The sequence below is a fragment of the Cherax quadricarinatus genome, chromosome 46 (genome assembly GCF_038502225.1).
Source record: "Cherax quadricarinatus isolate ZL_2023a chromosome 46, ASM3850222v1, whole genome shotgun sequence".
NCBI lineage: Eukaryota > Metazoa > Arthropoda > Malacostraca > Decapoda > Parastacidae > Cherax > Cherax quadricarinatus.
In genome coordinates, this window is record NC_091337.1 from 13,284,747 (window position 1) to 13,302,486 (window position 17,740).

The following is a 17,740-nucleotide window of genomic DNA, read 5'->3' on the forward strand; positions in this document are numbered from 1 at the left end:
ACCAGCAATCTGCCACCTACCAGCAATCCACCACCTACCAGCCATCTACCACCTACAAGCCATCTACCACCTACCAGCCATCCACCACCTACCAACAATCTGCCACCTACCAGCAATCCACCACCTACCAGCCATCTACCACTTACCAGCAATCTGCCACCTACCAGCCATCTATCACCTACCAGCCATCTATCACCTACCAGCCATCTATCACCTACCAGCCTTCCTTCCCCTCCATACACACCCTCTTCCCTCCCTCAGCCCCAGCACGTGAGGGGGGGGGGGGAAGACATGCGTGCAGCATCACGGGTCAGCTGCGGAGGCGGCTCTGCCACTGTTAAAAGGAGAGGAAGCTGGCGAGGTAGGTACACTCATCTTGTGGCCTCATCCACACCGCCCGCACCGCCCACCCGTCTCTCACCACCGCCCACCGGCTCCTCCCTTGCGTTTAGCAAGCAGGCACGTGAGAGTGCCAGTGCCGGGTGACCTGTTGCTTGCTGTTGCACTGCCAGGCATGCAACTCTTCACTTGCTCGCTAGTTTTCTTCTTCGGCTTTACTCTTTTCTCGAGTACAGCGGAGGCCAGAGGTGAGTAGACTACAAGAGTAGACCATCACGGTAGACCAAAACACAATAGACCACCAGTAAACCACCACGGTAGACCCCCACATAGTACACCCCACAAAGTAGACCCCCACGGTAGACTCCCACACAGTAGACGCCCACGGTAGACCCCCACACAATAGACCACCACGGTAGACCCCACTCAGTAGACCACCACGGTAGACCCCCACACAGTAGACCACCAGAATAGACTTCCTCCTCCTTCGCAGAGAATTCTAAGCACAAGAGAGAGCAATAATTAGCTAGATCGCACTAGTTGCCACAATACACTTGTACATTAAAATGGTATAAAATACCGACAGGTTGTTAGGTAAGACACATATGCAACAACAAAGATACCTAACTGTTGCATATGTGTCTTACCTCACAATACACTTGTAAATTTCACATAAATCTGATTTACAGCGATCTGTTTACAACCGAAAAGACCCAGGTTCTAATTCCTTGGACAGGTTCCTGGAGTTAATCGACTATCGTAGTTTACATCTTAGGAAGGACCACCGTACTGGTTAGTATCGCTGAGTTATCTTAAATTATTATCCTTTCTTGGTTAAATATCCATAAGGATGCTTGGATTAAAGTGTGATAGCGATCTATAAAAAAAAGTTAGAACCGCCCCAGAAATTCATTCAGTAGACCTGACTGAGGCCAAATATCACTGCATCATCCCATTCAACTTCACTATATCCTTTTGGCTAAGAACTGTTTTACTGGCTATTGTACAGTCCGTTCTCTGGATTGCAATGCAAAAATCTGTTTAATAATAATAATAATAATAATAATAATAATAATAATAATAATAATAACAATAATACGTTATTTTATGAGAACCTTCACGGCGCGCATAACGGAGATAAAACACCTCAATTACTGGGAGCGCTTGAGGTTCCTGAACCTGTATTCCCTGGAACGCAGGCGGGAGAGATACATGATTATATACACCTGGAAAATCCTAGAGGGACTAGTACCGAACTTGCACACGAAAATCACTCACTACGAAAGCAAAAGACTTGGCAGACGATGCAACATCCCCCCAATGAAAAGCAGGGGTGTCACTAGCACGTTAAGAGACCATACAATAAGTGTCAGGGGCCCGAGACTGTTCAACTGCCTCCCAACATACATAAGGGGGATTACCAACAGACCCCTGGCAGTCTTCAAGCTGGCACTGGACAAGCACCTAAAGTCGGTTCCTGACCAGCCGGGCTGTGGCTCGTACGTTGGTTTGCGTGCAGCCAGCAGCAACAGCCTGGTTGATCAGGCTCTGATCCACCAGGAGGCCTGGTCACAGACCGGGCCGCGGGGGCGTTGACCCCCGGAACTCTCTCCAGGTAAACTCCAGGTAAACATGTACAAAGTATACAGGATTAGCTGACATCAGTGACATACTACTATATAGAAAACCCCTTGTTATGCAGAGCATTTCGGTCAAATTAGGTCAATTTTATCCCAGGATGCGACTCACACCAGTCGACTAACACGCAGGTACCTGTTTTAATAATAGGTAACAAGGACAGTAGGTGTCTTAAGGAAACACGTCCTAATGTCTCCACCCGTACCATGGATCGAACCCCGGACCTCAATGTGTGAGGTAGCATTCGAGTTACTGGACAATCTATATTATAGTATTGTAGTATTTACTGAAGTTACAATATGTTATAATTAGTTATATTTTGCTCACAGACGACGATCTAACTAAACGAAACTTAACCTAAAGAAAGTTTATCAAGAAATGTCTTAAAATCGTATGTGAGAAATCGACGTTTTCGTTTAGATTTCAGATTTAACCACCGAAGCGGCTAGTGGCTAGTTTGTGCTCCGCATACCCATCTTGTGGACGGTAATGATTAATTTATTAGGCACCCTACATCCATCTTATGGATGATAATGATTAGTTTATTGTGCACACCATATCTATCCTGTGAACGGTAGTGGCAATTTTATTGTGCACCTCATATTCTTTCTGTGGATGGTAGTGGGTAGTTTATTGTGCACCCCATATATATCCTGTGGACGGGAGAATCCATCCTGTGGACGACAGGGCAAGGCCATATAGATACTCGAAAGACTTAGGAACTAGGCCCCAAAAATGTTAACAGGAGTACATTTGAGTGAGAGCAAGGGTCGCGAGGATGTACTCTTCTGTGTAGCAGCTTGGTGATAAACCCACACACGTGATAGCCTCAAAGCTGTTCGTGGCTCAAGAAGTATCGTTTTTGGTTCATAATGAAGGACCCGGCTTGGGAGCCGAGACGAGCAGTAACGATGGGCTTATTTCCTGATGCCCCTTTCACCTTAGTAGAGAGTAGCTACCTGAAGTTCAAAGGAGCCCAATGTTAATAAGCAACACTGACTTTCTTGGGTTATCCTGGGTTACTAACCCTTAATAAAATCACAATTTTCTCACTTAAGACCATAAAAGGATAAGACAAAATCAATAAGATTTCTTAACAGTGTGAACAAGAAGAACAAGAAGTCGCAGTAGTACACTGTAAAACACCGTGTTGCAAAGATGACAAAAAAATATTCTTTACAAATGATTAAATGCGGGACTGGGACGCAAAATTTAGTTATTATCATTACGTTCACTGAAGGAGAGAAGCGCCAAGGCCGTATGGGCCATGCAGCGCCTTGGAGACTTCAATGACACGACAGAGTAAACACTTAAGCCAGACCAACATGGACATAGCTCTGCTTCCGTAGTTACAAAAAGGCAATTGTAGGTTGTTAATTACACGTCTTTCCTTCCAGACAATAACCAGTTTAATAATTAAAACCAGTATTGTGTATATTGTGTTTTGTGTAAAAATTGCAATAGTTATTCAGCAAGAATCCGAAAGCGAGGTTCGTGTTCAACTCTATTGTGTATCTGTCAACAACAGCAAATAGTTTACGAAAAAAAAAACAAATCTGTAGTGGAATGGTTCTGCTGCTCACTCAATCCTCGTAGGAAACGTGCGCACCTAACGATTTACATAACGTGTGGAGAGCCACGGTAGCCGACGAAGACAGGAGACTCCTTTGAGTGACAGGCCATACCAATACTGACGGAGCATTTATTGTGAGGAGAGCGTTTATTGTGATGGAGTGTTGTTTAGTGTGAGAGAGAGGTATTAGATGTGAAGGAAACTAGTGTGATTGAGTGTTGTTTAGTGTAAGGAAGAGCCTGACAGTTGAAACTATCATGGAGTTGGAAGTGTAGATTTGCTCCGGAATCTTGCCGCTAAGAGATACAGCCAACTCTACCTCGGAGCATCGTGGTGGATGGCTCGGGTATTGTCCATCCATGGATTATTATTATTATTATAATGAAAACTAAGCACTAAACCCACGAGGGTCATACAACCTCCTTCCATGGGAAAAGTTTGCATCAACAAAGAAAGCCTTGAAGTTCAACGAGGCAACTCCTCAGAGGAAATACAAATGAAAGCTTTGTCAAGCACCCATTACTTGATAAAACGTTGTACAAATAAAGAACAATGCGTTCGTTTCTTTTTTGTCAAGTCTGAGCGTCTTGTTTGGCAGAAACAGTTTTTTTTTTTTATCTGAGGAGTTGCAAAGGAGCCTCGACAGCCAGTGATGCCGTTAGTTTTTGACTGACTATGGAAGAGGTAGATCTTGAAGGCATACTTAACCTCCATCCATTTCGGACGATGCATGGCACATATAACTTGCAAACCAATTTCATCCCGAGCAAGAACACATCCGAGAAAGGTGACTGATAGTTTCGGACACTCTCGTTAGTAGTACAAGGGGTTGTGATGAATGGTTTTGAAAACCGACAAGTTGAAGATTGAGACACTTATGCACCATATGGGAATCTTTATTTAGGAAGGAAACGTTTCGCCACACAGTGGCTTCATCAGTCCAATACAAAGCAGAGAGGTGCAAGAAGAGGAGGAGATTGAGGTAATCAGTCCCTCAGCCTGGAGTCGATGTGTTCAGTCCATCGACTCCAGGCTGAGGGACTGATTACCTCAATCTCCTTCTCTTCTTGCACCTCTCTGCTTTGTATTGGACTGATGAAGCCACTGTGTGGCGAAACGTTTCCTTCCTAAATAAAGATTCCCATATGGTGCATAAGTGTCTCAATCAGTACAAGGGGTTGTTTAGTTTCATCTGCACTTGGGCGAATGCCAGGATGTCAGCGCGAAGTGAGGCTGCGAAAGATTCCACCAAGAAGTCTGTGGATTTCAGCTAGAAATTGAAGCGATTCGTAAACTGCCACTTCTGGAATCTCTAGAAGAGGATTTCCGGCTGATACCCTGATATCCTGATTGTCTTCTCGAAGACTGCTATTATGATCAGTTCCATGATATACTAGTGGTGTTCCACTCCTCTCTTCAAGGAGGGGACAGTTACCGGAACGACGTCCTGTCCTAAAGACCACAATCCGATCAACAACATTCCGTTTTCATGAACAAATGAAGGCGGCAATTGCTTGGATCTCACCTGTTACAGAGGATTATGTTGGTACTCCGAGCAGCTACTCCACTTCGACACCCTAGGTGCCGACTCGGAACCGATCTACGAACTGTCAAAGAGATGGAAGCAAAAAATCCTGGTCTCAGGTTTCTCGACTTTGTGGCTCGGTGGAGTGCCCTGACCTGTTGAATGGAGTTCCTGTTGATCACGAAGCTAAGGTGGGTCACTCAGCTCAAGGAGGTAGTGGAGGTTCGAGCCTCCGTTCACTGAGGCTTAATCTCTGATACACCAACTTGTTGCTGATAGTTGCTACTAGGATAGGTTAAGCTTTACTCGGGAAATAGGTATAAATGAATTATTTTATATTATAATTATGGAGAAGCGGTAAAACCGTAGGGGGTCGCAGAGCTCCTGGAGAACGGAAGTTAGTTAGTTTAATATGTTTATTATGCACCCCATACCCATCCTGTGGGTTCTCGTATCTGACCCAAGAGAAGGGTAGCTCTAATTCCATGGACCAAGAGTCCTTCACCAGCAAGAAGGTCACTAACGACTCTCTTAAAGATCCCGGCTTAGTTCTCAAATATAAATAACAACCATAAATAAGCTGTAATCCTTGATTTAACCACATTTACATTTACGTCACTGCCCTTATATATTTTTCAACACCTGTCACGGCACTGTCAGAGTCTGCGAGCATTATTATTATTATTATTATTATTATTATTATTATTAGTAGTAGTAGTAGTAGTAGTAGCAGTAGTAGTAGTAGTAGTAGTAGTAGTAGCAGTAGTAGTAGTGATGGTAGTAATACTTAGCAGAGGTAACTATGGTGTTTGGGTGCAGTAGTCACTGAAGCAGAGCCCAGCTCGTAGTTTCTGCAACCATTGAAGACTGTAGTATCTGTGGCTATATTAGACTGTAGCATCTGTGGCTATATTAGACTGTAGTATCTGTGGCTATATTAGACTGTAGTATCTGTGGCTATATTAGACTGTAGTATCTGTGGCTATATTAGACTGTAGTATCTGTGGCTATATTAGACTGTCGTATCTGGGGCTATCGTAGACCCTAGAGTAGAAAGAGTTACGAGCAGGTTTTCTTACACCTGTTGCCCCTGCTTACCTAGCAAGACATGGGTAGCAGTTTAGTAGACTCCTGAGTGCCTTCCTAGGGCAGAAGACATTAATTAAGCAACCCACCGAGGGCAAGCCACCTCGTGACATTAACCTCCCGGGGGTAATAATCCAGGATAGACTCTTCTATTTTTAAGTTAATGGTACCGAGCTGAGTCTTGTCTGACATGATCACACCAGGTGTATGATCACACCAGGTGTATGATCACACCAGGTGTATGATCACACCAGGTGTATGATCACACCAGGTGTATGATCACACCAGGTGTATGATCACACCAGGTGTATGATCACACCAGGTGTATGATCACACCAGGTGTATGATCACACCAGGTGTATGATCACACCAGGTGTATGATCACACCAGGTGTATGATCACACCAGGTGTATGATCACACCAGGTGTTTGATTACACCAGATGTTTGATTGCACGAGGAATTTGATTGCACCAGGTGATTGATCACACCAGGTGTTTGATTACACCAGGAATTTGATTACACCAGGTGTATGATCACACCAGGTGTTTGATTACACCAGGTGTTTGATTACACCAGGTGTATGACGACACAAGATGTATGACTACACCAGGTGTATAATTACACCAGGTGTATGACCACACCAGGTGTATGACCACACCAGGTGCATGACCACACCAGGTGCATGACCACACCAGGTGTATGACCACACCAGGTGTATGACCACACCAGGTATATGACCACACCAGTGTATGACCACACCAGGTGTATGACCACACCAGGTGTATGACCACACCAGGTATATGACCACACCAGGTGTGTGACCACACCAGGGTATGAGCTAAATGTGTCTCATTTCTTTCCTCATCTCCCGGACATTCTCACTTAAAGTCATGAAGGAAAATTTGAACATTATCAAAATCTTTATGGGCGCAAAATTAGTTTTTGGAATTCAATTATTGACGACAGCCAAGCGAACACTTGCTCCCTGGAGGCCGGAGTATCGAGCCCTCCCTGGAGGCCACTTCGACCACTCCCTAGAGGCCACTTCGACCACTCCCTAGAAGCCACTTCGACCACTCCCTAGAGGCCACTTCGACTACTCTCTAGAGGCCACTTCGACCACTCCCTAGAGGCAAGTGTCGACCACTCCCCGGAGCTCAGTGTCACCTGCTCTCTGGAGGCCACTTCGACTACTCCCTGGAGGCCACTGTCGACCACTCTCTGGAAGCCAGTGTCAGCCACTGCTTGGAGGACAGTGTTGACTACTCTCTGGAGGCCAGAGTCTACTGCTCCCTTTAGGCCACTTCGACCACTCCCTGGAGGCTAGTGTCGACTGCTCCCTGAAGGCCAGTGTCAACCATTTCCTAGTGGCCAGTATCGACCACTCCCTGGAGGTCAGTGTCGACCACTCCCTGGAGGTCAGTATCGACCACTCCCTGGAGGTCAGTGTCGACCACTCCCTGGAGGCCAGGGTATGCCTCGTTGTACCTCATTTTCTCCTCTATATCCAGAATTCGCTCTCGTCTAAAATTAAAGTTTCACATTCTCAAAATATTGACATTTGTGGAAGAGAACTGCTAACAGACCAGTGGGACCACAGAATTCTGGCCTGCACCACTGGGACCACACAATACCAGTGGGGACCACACAATACCAGTGGAGACCACACAATACCAGTAGGGACCAAACAATACCAGTGGGGACCAAACAATACCAGTGGGGACCACACAATACCAGTGGGGTTCACACAATACCAGTGGGGACCACACAATACCAGTGGAGTTCACACAATACTAGTGGGAACCGCACAATGCTGCTCTACACCAGTGGGACCACACAATTCCGACAATAGTATTAAGAGAGAGAGGGAAAACAAGAGAGCCGCGTCAAAAAGAGTGACATTTCAGCTTAAATCACAGATTATAAGAAATCCATAACTTCCTCTTACAAATCTGTACAGTGTTTGGTCTCTGAAAAATCTTTTTCTAGTTTATGCTGAATAAAAAAGAATGAATACGTGAAGAATAGCGATCAATAAAGCCTACACATTCTTGGATTCCCTATGCTGACGATCGTAGAAATTGCTTTTATTAGTGTTTTTATTATTATTGTCACCGGGAAGTGTTAAATCTGTAGGGGCTGATTGCCTCTTTACCTCTAAGTAAAGAACAAAAAGGCACAATACCGTGACTGGAACAATACACAAATAACCCGCACATAGAGCAGAGGAGCTTACGACGACGTTTCGGTCCGATTTGGACCATTTTCAAAGTCACACATTTACAAAGTCATTACATTTACAAAATGTGACTTTGTAAATGGCCCAAGACGGACCAAAACGTCATCGTAAGCTCCTCTCTCCTATGTGCGGGTTATTTGTTATTACCTCAAAGTCCTTCTAATGAAGATAATTTACCTTTACTTTGAAGCGGCATGAATTTAAAAGCTGCTTTATGATTTGCATGTAACAGTGAGTCGTATTTAACACTTGATAAAGAAGGCGACACACAATGCCTCGTCTTCTGGACCAGAAATTAATTGTTTTCCCTCGTCTTTGGTGATCGGAGTGTGTGAGACAACGAGAGGCGATACCATTGACGGGGAAGCCTGTTTGTTGATGAGTCTGTAAGAATGCGAGTCAGTGCCATTGATGACACACCTGTCTCGGTATCTCGTTGTTCCTTGTCTCACACGGCGAAGCTTCTCGCCGTGTTGGAGAAACAGACGCTATTTCGCTGACTGATGTGATCAGTTTCTGCTTAGAGCGAAACATCATCTGTAAACGGTGTTATTTTTGCAATACCAGACAAGCAAACACTGGAAGACTTTTTAAATAGTTAGGATACTTCTTGTATTTGAGAAAGCCTCCACTGTGGGTGAGATATAAACCCCGACTGTGTGTGAGATATAAACCCCGACTGTGTGTGAGATATAAACCTCCACTGTGGGTGAGATAAAGCCCCCACTGTGAGTGAGAGATAAAGCCCCCACTGTGAGTGAGAGATATAGCCTCCACTGTGTGTGAGATATAAACCTCCACTGTGAGTGAAATATAAATCCCCACTGTGGGTGAGATACAAACCCCTCTGTGGGTTAGATAATGCCCCCACTCTGGGTGAGATAAAGTCTCCACTGTGGGTGAGATATAAACCCCCACTGTGGGTGAGATATAAACCCCCACTGTGGGTGAGATATAAACCCCCACTGTGGGAGAAAAAGATTTTTCTCCTTGCTTTTAGCTCCCTTGAGTTATTATCTGTTTGTGCTACCGTCCACAGGATAGGCACCAAGTGCACAATAAACTAGCCACCACCGTCCATAGGATAAGCAGAATTTGATCTAAATCCTCTGTACCATATAACCGACCTTCACTTGGTCCTGTTATCTACAACACGAACAGTGATACAGATTTTTTTTTCAGATCTGGAATTTTCATTTTTAACTCGATTCTTTCCGCCAAGTGTGTCACCAAAATTTCTTTCACATGAGAAGCAAAATAACCCACATATGTTTAGAACTTCTTATAATAGTAATAATAATAATAATAATAATAATAATAATAATAATAATAATAATAATTTTACTTAGGAGTGCCAAATACTGGACAAAGTTTACCGGGGCAGCATGTGCCCATCTGGGTACGAATCCGCAATTGGCAATTCCCCATTGGGGAAGTTGTGCTAGCATGGCCCAATTGGGGCGTGTGTACTGGGATGTCCTCCAGGGGTGCTACCCCTGGGGAGTGCCTACTGGGGCCTCTCTTCTGGGAATTGTGTACTAGGGCAGTCCCTAGTAGCGAGTGTGTACTGGGGAAGTCCCCACTAGCGAGTGTGTACTGGAGAGGCCTCCACTAGCAAGTATGTACTGGGGCGGTCCCCACTAGCGAATGTATACTGGAGAGGTCCCCACTAGCGAGTGTGTGCTGGGGAGGTCCCCACTAGCGCGTGTGTACTGGGGAGGTCCCCACTAGCGAGTGTGTGCTGGGGAGGTCCCCACTAGCGCGTGTGTACTGGGGAGGTCCCCACTAGCGCGTGTGTACTGGGGAGGTCTCCACTAGCGCGTGTGTACTGGGGAGGTCCCCACTAGCGAGTGTGTGCTGGGGAGGTCCCCACTAGCGCGTGTGTACTGGGGAGGTCCCCACTAGCGAGTGTGTGCTGGGGAGGTCCCCACTAGCGCGTGTGTACTGGGGAGGTCCCCACTAGCGAGTGTGTGCTGGGGAGGTCCCCACTAGCGAGTGTGTGCTGGGGAGGTCCCCACTAGCGCGTGTGTACTGGGGAGGTCCCCACTAGCGAGTGTGTGCTGGGGAGGTCCCCACTAGCGCGTGTGTACTGGGGCAGAGTAAACACCAAGAGAGTGGCTTGCTTGGCTGAGTCTATCACGCAGGACGTGTAAGACAGTGGCGTGTCTGGCAGAAAGTAATCCTCACACTCTGTCTGCCACATCTAAGAGGCAGAGAGAGAGAGAGAGAGAGAGAGAGAGAGAGAGAGAGAGAGAGAGAGAGAGAGAGAGACAGACAGACAGACAGACAGACAGAGAGAAAAGAGAGAGAGACAGAGAGAAAAGAGAGAGAGAGAGACAGAGAGAGAGAGAGAGAGAGAGAGAGAGAGAGAGAGAGAGAGAGAGAGAGAGAGAGAGAGAGAGAGAGAGAGAGAGAGAGAGAGAGAGAGATACGTATATATATATATATATATATATATATATATATATATATATATATATATATATATATATATATATATATATATATATAGAGAGAGAGAGAGAGAGAGAGAGAGACAGACAGACAGACAGACAGACTGACAGACACAGTTATTTTTATTTTTTCACCTTACAGTGAGTTAGCTCCACATCAAAACAATTTTTTCTTGCCACTAAATGAAATTATTGAACTTACGAAACTTCTGTTTTTCTTTAAACGCCTTTTTTTTCTTAATGGCGAATTCTTCAAGGTGAAAAATAGGTCTTAGCGCCGGGGGCCCCTCTCTCCCCGGCACCCATTCAACCTTTTTTTCAAAATTAAATTACTGCAGTGGCTCAAACCCATTGGAAAGACATGGTACAGATGTGTGGATGCCATTTTCACTATCTGGGACAACTGGGACAAAATCTCTACTTTCCCCCCTTCCCATCAAATTAAATCAGCGAAATCATTCCGTATCAAAAAGAAAAAAAACAGATCGAGAAGTCAATAAGTTGCCCTCCAAGGATGTATTATTTATGAAAGACTATCAGCAAATCAACAAACTGGCTTCAGCGTTCAGAGAAAGTCCATACATGCACCAAAAGGTGTTCATTTTTTTTATTAAACACTGCCCAAGGAATCAAGAAAAGCAAGGTGTCTAGCTTGTTCCTAAGAACGTTACGCATCGGCAGCGCAAGCTTGTTAGATGACCGAAAACTGTAGCTGCGGGTCATCATATGGCTAAGATGTGCTTGTTTCCTGACGCGCATCTTAATCATATGATGACTCGCACTTGTCTAGTTTCCTGGCAAACCTGACCTAACCTAACCTTGTTAGATTAAGAATAAAAAGGCACAATATCGTGACTGGAATAATACACAGATGACCCACAAACAGGAGAAACAAACTGACGTTTCGGTCCGACTTGGATTATTAACTGGTCCAAGTCTGACCGAAACATTATCATAAGTTTCATTCTCCTTTGTGATAATTATTTATCAAGAAATTTCCACTGTACATTAGAAAGCTTTTATATCCTGACTCCTTCATTCGTGAAATTTAACGCAAAACTCACGAAAATAAGTCCACCGACTCCCAAAAAAGACATCAGATATAAATGAACCATCGTCATACACAATGGTTTACAAGAACAAAAAGAGGTAAACATTTAGCCTAACATATTTTTCTGTTATCCTAACGAAAGAGAAAATTATGCCTCATAATAAATCAACAACAGAGTAGAAAGTGGCTGTCTATGAGATCCCTCACCAAGACTATGACCTTGTCAACACAGGGAAGACAGGACGTCACCTTCAACCTGGGACTGTGAAACATAAAGCTCTGGAGTGCAACCAGGAGAGCTCTGTGAAGTGCAACCAGGAAAGCTTTATGAAGTGCAACCAGGAGAGCTTTGTGATGTGCAACCAGGTGAGCTCTGTAAAGTGCATCCAGGAGAGCTCTGTAAAGTGCACCCAGGAGAGCTCTGCTTTGTTCCTGCACCTTAAAAATCACAAGGAATAAATTGAGTCAAAGCTGAAATAAAGTACACGAGAGAAGACATCGACAAGATCAAAAAAATATCGGAGTTACCCTAGTTAAAACAAAACCCAATTTTAGCACCACTAAAGGTAGATGGAACCTGACGTAATTTCAAAACTAGCCAAGCAAAGATACATCCTGGCTCCAGACTCACGATTACCACGACCTGACCACAAACTGGTGATTTCTATCCCTTCATTATATCTGGCACACCTGGAAGCCACGTCATTGAGTGCAGCTGCTCTACTCATACGTATATGTGACTCGCAGATTTTACTTGTACCGCTGAAGATAATTTCGGAAGGTCATCGAATTATGCAGTTTCTACCTACGTGCAGATTTTCATCAATACATATGCACAAATAACGTGGATATTTTCGTTCTAGAGACCCACATGAATGTTCCATAGGTGGTGGAGAGGTCATTCAGTGCTAGGAGTTTTGGAGGCTTGATCATCCGTCCGTTAAATGCGAGACAGACGTGCTACTCTCACAGCTCTAGCAAAAGAAAAATCACAACACATGTTCAGAGAAGGTAACCACTGCTTGACTGACTTCCTCCAATTTCGTGATGGTCTGTCATCATGCCTTTGACACCGAGTAAGCACCTGACAGGAAGATGAATACGAGCTGTCTCCTCGTATCATACCTGCTTGCCTCTTCCATTGAATTTGCATGGGTAAAAAAAAAGTATCGTATGGTTCACTGAATGCTTATTATACAACGAAAAGTTGAGTGTCTCAGTGGAAAGACTGAGAACGCTGGACTGATGCGTTAAGACGCTTCCGACACACTTAGTGCATGATGATAATCTCGTACTTACTGTCAGCATTGGTGCTTCCTGAGGCTGACACACACACACAACACACACACACACACACACACACACACACACACACACACACACACACACACACACACACACACACACACACACACACAAGCGCGCGCGCGCGCACATACACACACGGGGGAGCCAGGAGCTATTACTCGACCCCTGCAACCACAATTATATATATATATATATATATATATATATATATATACATATATACACACACACACATATATATATATATATATATATATATATATATATATATATATATATATATATATATATATATATATATATATATATTCGGTACTCTCCATTTTAGTTTCATATTTATTTTATTTTATGGGTAAGTTGTAGCTTGAGTTGCAGTAACGATGGCAACCATCGACACTCCTCCTTCAACAGAAGCTGTCCCAACAACAGAAGCTACAATGACACTCCTGCAAGTAACAAATGTTTGAATAGAAGCCGTCTCAACAACAGTGGCCATCGCAACACTCCTCTTCAACAAAAGCCGCCAATGCAACTGTAGTCATCACCAAGACCCTCCCAGCAGTAGTAGTTTCAATAGAAATTCTCCTAATAATTACTCCCTTGCGTTCCCTCACACTCCTCCCAACAGTAACTGCATCGCCAGAAATCACACATACACTGCATAAGGACCTTAACTACTCAAGACACAAGCAGATATACTCAAAAATATCCATTAAGAAGTAAAAACAACATCCACAGTCACACCCATCTCCCTTCAACATTAAAATACACGTGTCTAGAGACCAGAGAGACCTGCTAGTGGAGGGGTGGAGGTCCCTTAGCAGGAAGACAGCACCAACTACCACCTCCCTCACCAGATCATTTTTTCACACGGTGGCCAGAGTTCATCACTCGTCTCGGGACAGTAAAGGAAATGAGTATTGAACTTTAACCAAAAAAAAAAAAAAAGAACTTTTGGAAACAAAAGGAAAAAATAACAGTATGTTGAAACAACAATGAACAAACCTTGCTGAACTTTAACGAAAAAAAAAACGTCGAAACAAACTTTAATTTGATATAAAGTGACTATTTCACATAGTGAATCAGTATCATGTCTCATTGCATATCATCACATGATGTCTTCCAGCTGAGGATGCCATGTGATATGACGTAATGATACTGTTAGTTAAACGGGTTAAAAGCTTATCGACTACACGAGGGTCACTAAGCCAGTATATAACCTCTTCACCACCAATCAAGATTACGTTAATCCCTGGAATAGGATTCCAATGAAGGACCCAAACACAGAAGATACCCTGAGCGTACAGTCTGGCCAAGAAAGGACAAACATAAATAGTGAACAATCCAGGACCTGGAAACAGATGAAAATTGTACGCGGCCCAGGATCTAGAGCCCAACCCCCTTAAACTGAAAATGGTAATGAGAGAAACGTGGACACGATGCAAAACTAGACAAGGAGATGGAACAACAACACTGCTCTCGCTTCACACTTTGCTCTGTCAATAATTACACAATTCATTTTAGGATGGGTATGGAGGAGAGTGAGGTGTGAGGTGTGAAGCGTGAGGTGTGAGGTATGAGGCGTGAGGTATGAGGAGAGGTGTGAGAAAAAAAGAGTGTGAGAGAAAAGAGAGACGGGTGAGGAACCGGTGCCAGGGACTGATAAGTTGGTAGAGGTCCGAGGCTGGAAGATGTGGAGTGCCAGGTGTGGAGTGCCAGGTATGGAGTGTCAAGTGTGGAGTGTCAAGTGTGGAGTGTCAGGTGTGGAGTGCCAGATGTGGAGTGTCAGGTGTGGAGTGCCAGATGTGGAGTCCCAAGTGTGGAGTGTCAAGTGTGGAGTGTTAGGTGTGGAGTGCAAGATGTGGAGTGTCAGGTGTGGAGTGCCAGATGTGGAGTCCCAAGTGTGGAGGGTCAAGTGTGGAGTGTTAGGTGTGGAGTGCAAGATGTGGAGTGCCAGGTGTGGAGTGCCAGATGTGGAGTGCCAGGTGTGGAGTGCCAGATGTGGAGTGCCAGGTGTGGAGTGCCAGGCGTGGAGTCCCAAGTGTGGAGTGTCAAGTGTGGAGTGTTAGGTGTGGAGTGCAAGATGTGGAGTGCCAGGTGTGGAGTGCCAGATGTGGAGTGCCAGGTGTGGAGTGCCAAGTGTGGAGTGCCAGGTGTGGAGTGCCAGGTGTGGAGTGCCAGGTGTGGAGTGCCAGGTGTGGAGTGCCAGGTGTGGAGTGCCAGGTGTGGAGTGCCAGGTGTGGAGTGCCAGGTGTGGAGTACCAGGTGTGGAGTGCCAGGTGTGGAGTGCCAGGTGTGGAGTGTCAGGTGTGGAGTGCAAGGTGTGGAGTGCAAGGTGTGGAGTGCAAGGTGTGGAGTGCCAGGTGTGGAGTGCCAGGTGTGGAGTACCAGGTGTGGAGTGCCAGGTGTGGAGTGCCAGGTGTGGAGTGCCAGGTGTGGAGTGCCAGGTGTGGAGTGCCAGGTGTGGAGTGCCAGGTGTGGAGTGACAGGTGTGGAGTGCCAGGTGTGGAGTACCAGGTGTGGAGTGCCAGGTGTGGAGTGCCAGGTGTGGAGTGCCAGGTGTGGAGTGCCAGGTGTGGAGTGCCAGGTGTGGAGTACCAGGTGTGGAGTACCAGGTGTGGAGTGCCAGGTGTGGAGTGCCAGGTGTGGAGTGCCAGGTGTGGAGTACCAGGTGTGGAGTGCCAGGTGTGGAGTACCAGGTGTGGAGTGCCAGGTGTGGAGTGCCAGGTGTGGAGTGCCAGGTGTGGAGTACCAGGTGTGGAGTGCCAGGTGTGGAGTACCAGGTGTGGAGTGCCAGGTGTGGAGTACCAGGTGTGGAGTACCAGGTGTGGAGTGCCAGGTGTGGAGTGCCAGGTGTGGAGTGCCAGGTGTGGAGTACCAGGTGTGGAGTGCCAGGTGTGGAGTGCCAGGTGTTGAGTGCTAGGTGTGGAGTGCCAGGTGTGGAGTGCCAGGTGTGGAGTGCCAGGTGTGGAGTGCCAGGTGTGGAGTACCAGGTGTGGAGTGCCAGGTGTGGAGTACCAGGTGTGGAGTGCCAGGTGTGGAGTACCAGGTGTGGAGTACCAGGTGTGGAGTGCCAGGTGTGGAGTGCCAGGTGTGGAGTACCAGGTGTGGAGTGCCAGGTGTGGAGTGCCAGGTGTGGAGTACCAGGTGTGGAGTGCCAGGTGTGGAGTGCCAGGTGTGGAGTGCCAGGTGTGGAGTACCAGGTGTGGAGTACCAGGTGTGGAGTGCCAGGTGTGGAGTACCAGGTGTGGAGTACCAGGTGTGGAGTGCCAGGTGTGGAGTGCCAGGTGTGGAGTGCCAGGTGTGGAGTGCCAGGTGTGGAGTGCCAGGTGTGGAGTACCAGGTGTGGAGTGCCAGGTGTGGAGTGCCAGGTGTTGAGTGCTAGGTGTGGAGTGCCAGGTGTGGAGTGCCAGGTGTGGAGTGCCAGGTGTGGAGTGCCAGGTGTGGAGTACCAGGTGTGGAGTGCCAGGTGTGGAGTACCAGGTGTGGAGTGCCAGGTGTGGAGTACCAGGTGTGGAGTACCAGGTGTGGAGTGCCAGGTGTGGAGTGCCAGGTGTGGAGTGCCAGGTGTGGAGTACCAGGTGTGGAGTGCCAGGTGTGGAGTGCCAGGTGTTGAGTGCTAGGTGTGGAGTGCCAGGTGTGGAGTGCCAGGTGTGGAGTGCCAGGTGTGGAGTGCACCAGCACACAACATTAGGTCAAGGAAATTCAACACCAACAAAATGATGTAACTCGTTCGTGAGTTTCCTTTGACCTTTAATGAGTAAATCACATCTTACACCACACTGTCAGTCTTCTTACTCATCTTACTCCACACTGTCAGCCTTCTTACTCATCTTACTCCACACTGTCAGCCTTCTTACTCATCTTACACCACACTGTCAGTCTTCTTACTCATCTTACTCCACACTGTCAGCCTTCTTACTCATCTTACTCCACACTGTCAGCCTTCTTACTCATCTTACACCACACTGTCAGTCTTCTTACTCATCTTACTCCACACTGTCAGCCTTCTTACTCATCTTACATCACACTGTCAGCCTTCTTACTCATCTTACTCCACACTGTCAGCCTTCTTACTCATCTTACTCCACACTGTCAGCCTTCTTACTCATCTTACACCACACTGTCAGCCTTCTTACTCATCTTACACCACACTGTCAGCCTTCTTACTCATCTTACTCCACACTGTCAGCCTTCTTACTCATCTTACACCACACTGTCAGCCTTCTTACTCATCTTACACCACACTGTCAGCCTTCTTACTCATCTTACACCACACTGTCAGCCTTCTTACTCATCTTACTCCATACTGTCAGCCTTCTTACTCATCTTACACCACACTGTAAGCCTTCTTACTCATCTTACACCACACTGTCAGCCTTCTTACTCATCTTACACTACACTGTCAGCCTTCTTACTCATCTTACACCACACTGTCAGCCTTCTTACTCATCTTACACCACACTGTCAGCCTTCTTACTCATCTTACACCACACTGTAAGCCTTCTTACTCATCTTACACCACAC

General features: G+C 46.0%; 1 protein-coding gene across 1 annotated transcript in view; it reads left to right on the forward strand.

Annotated features, from left to right (window-relative positions):
* The first annotated feature begins 337 nt into the window (after positions 1-337).
* The window catches only part of LOC128696624 (uncharacterized), a 41,481-nt gene continuing 24,078 nt past the window's right edge, over positions 338-17,740 (forward strand). The window contains exon 1 of the mRNA XM_053787936.2: positions 338-587. Within this exon, the coding sequence (XP_053643911.2) occupies positions 515-587 (73 nt within the window). The 5' untranslated portion in view covers positions 338-514. The remainder of the gene's footprint in view (positions 588-17,740) is intronic.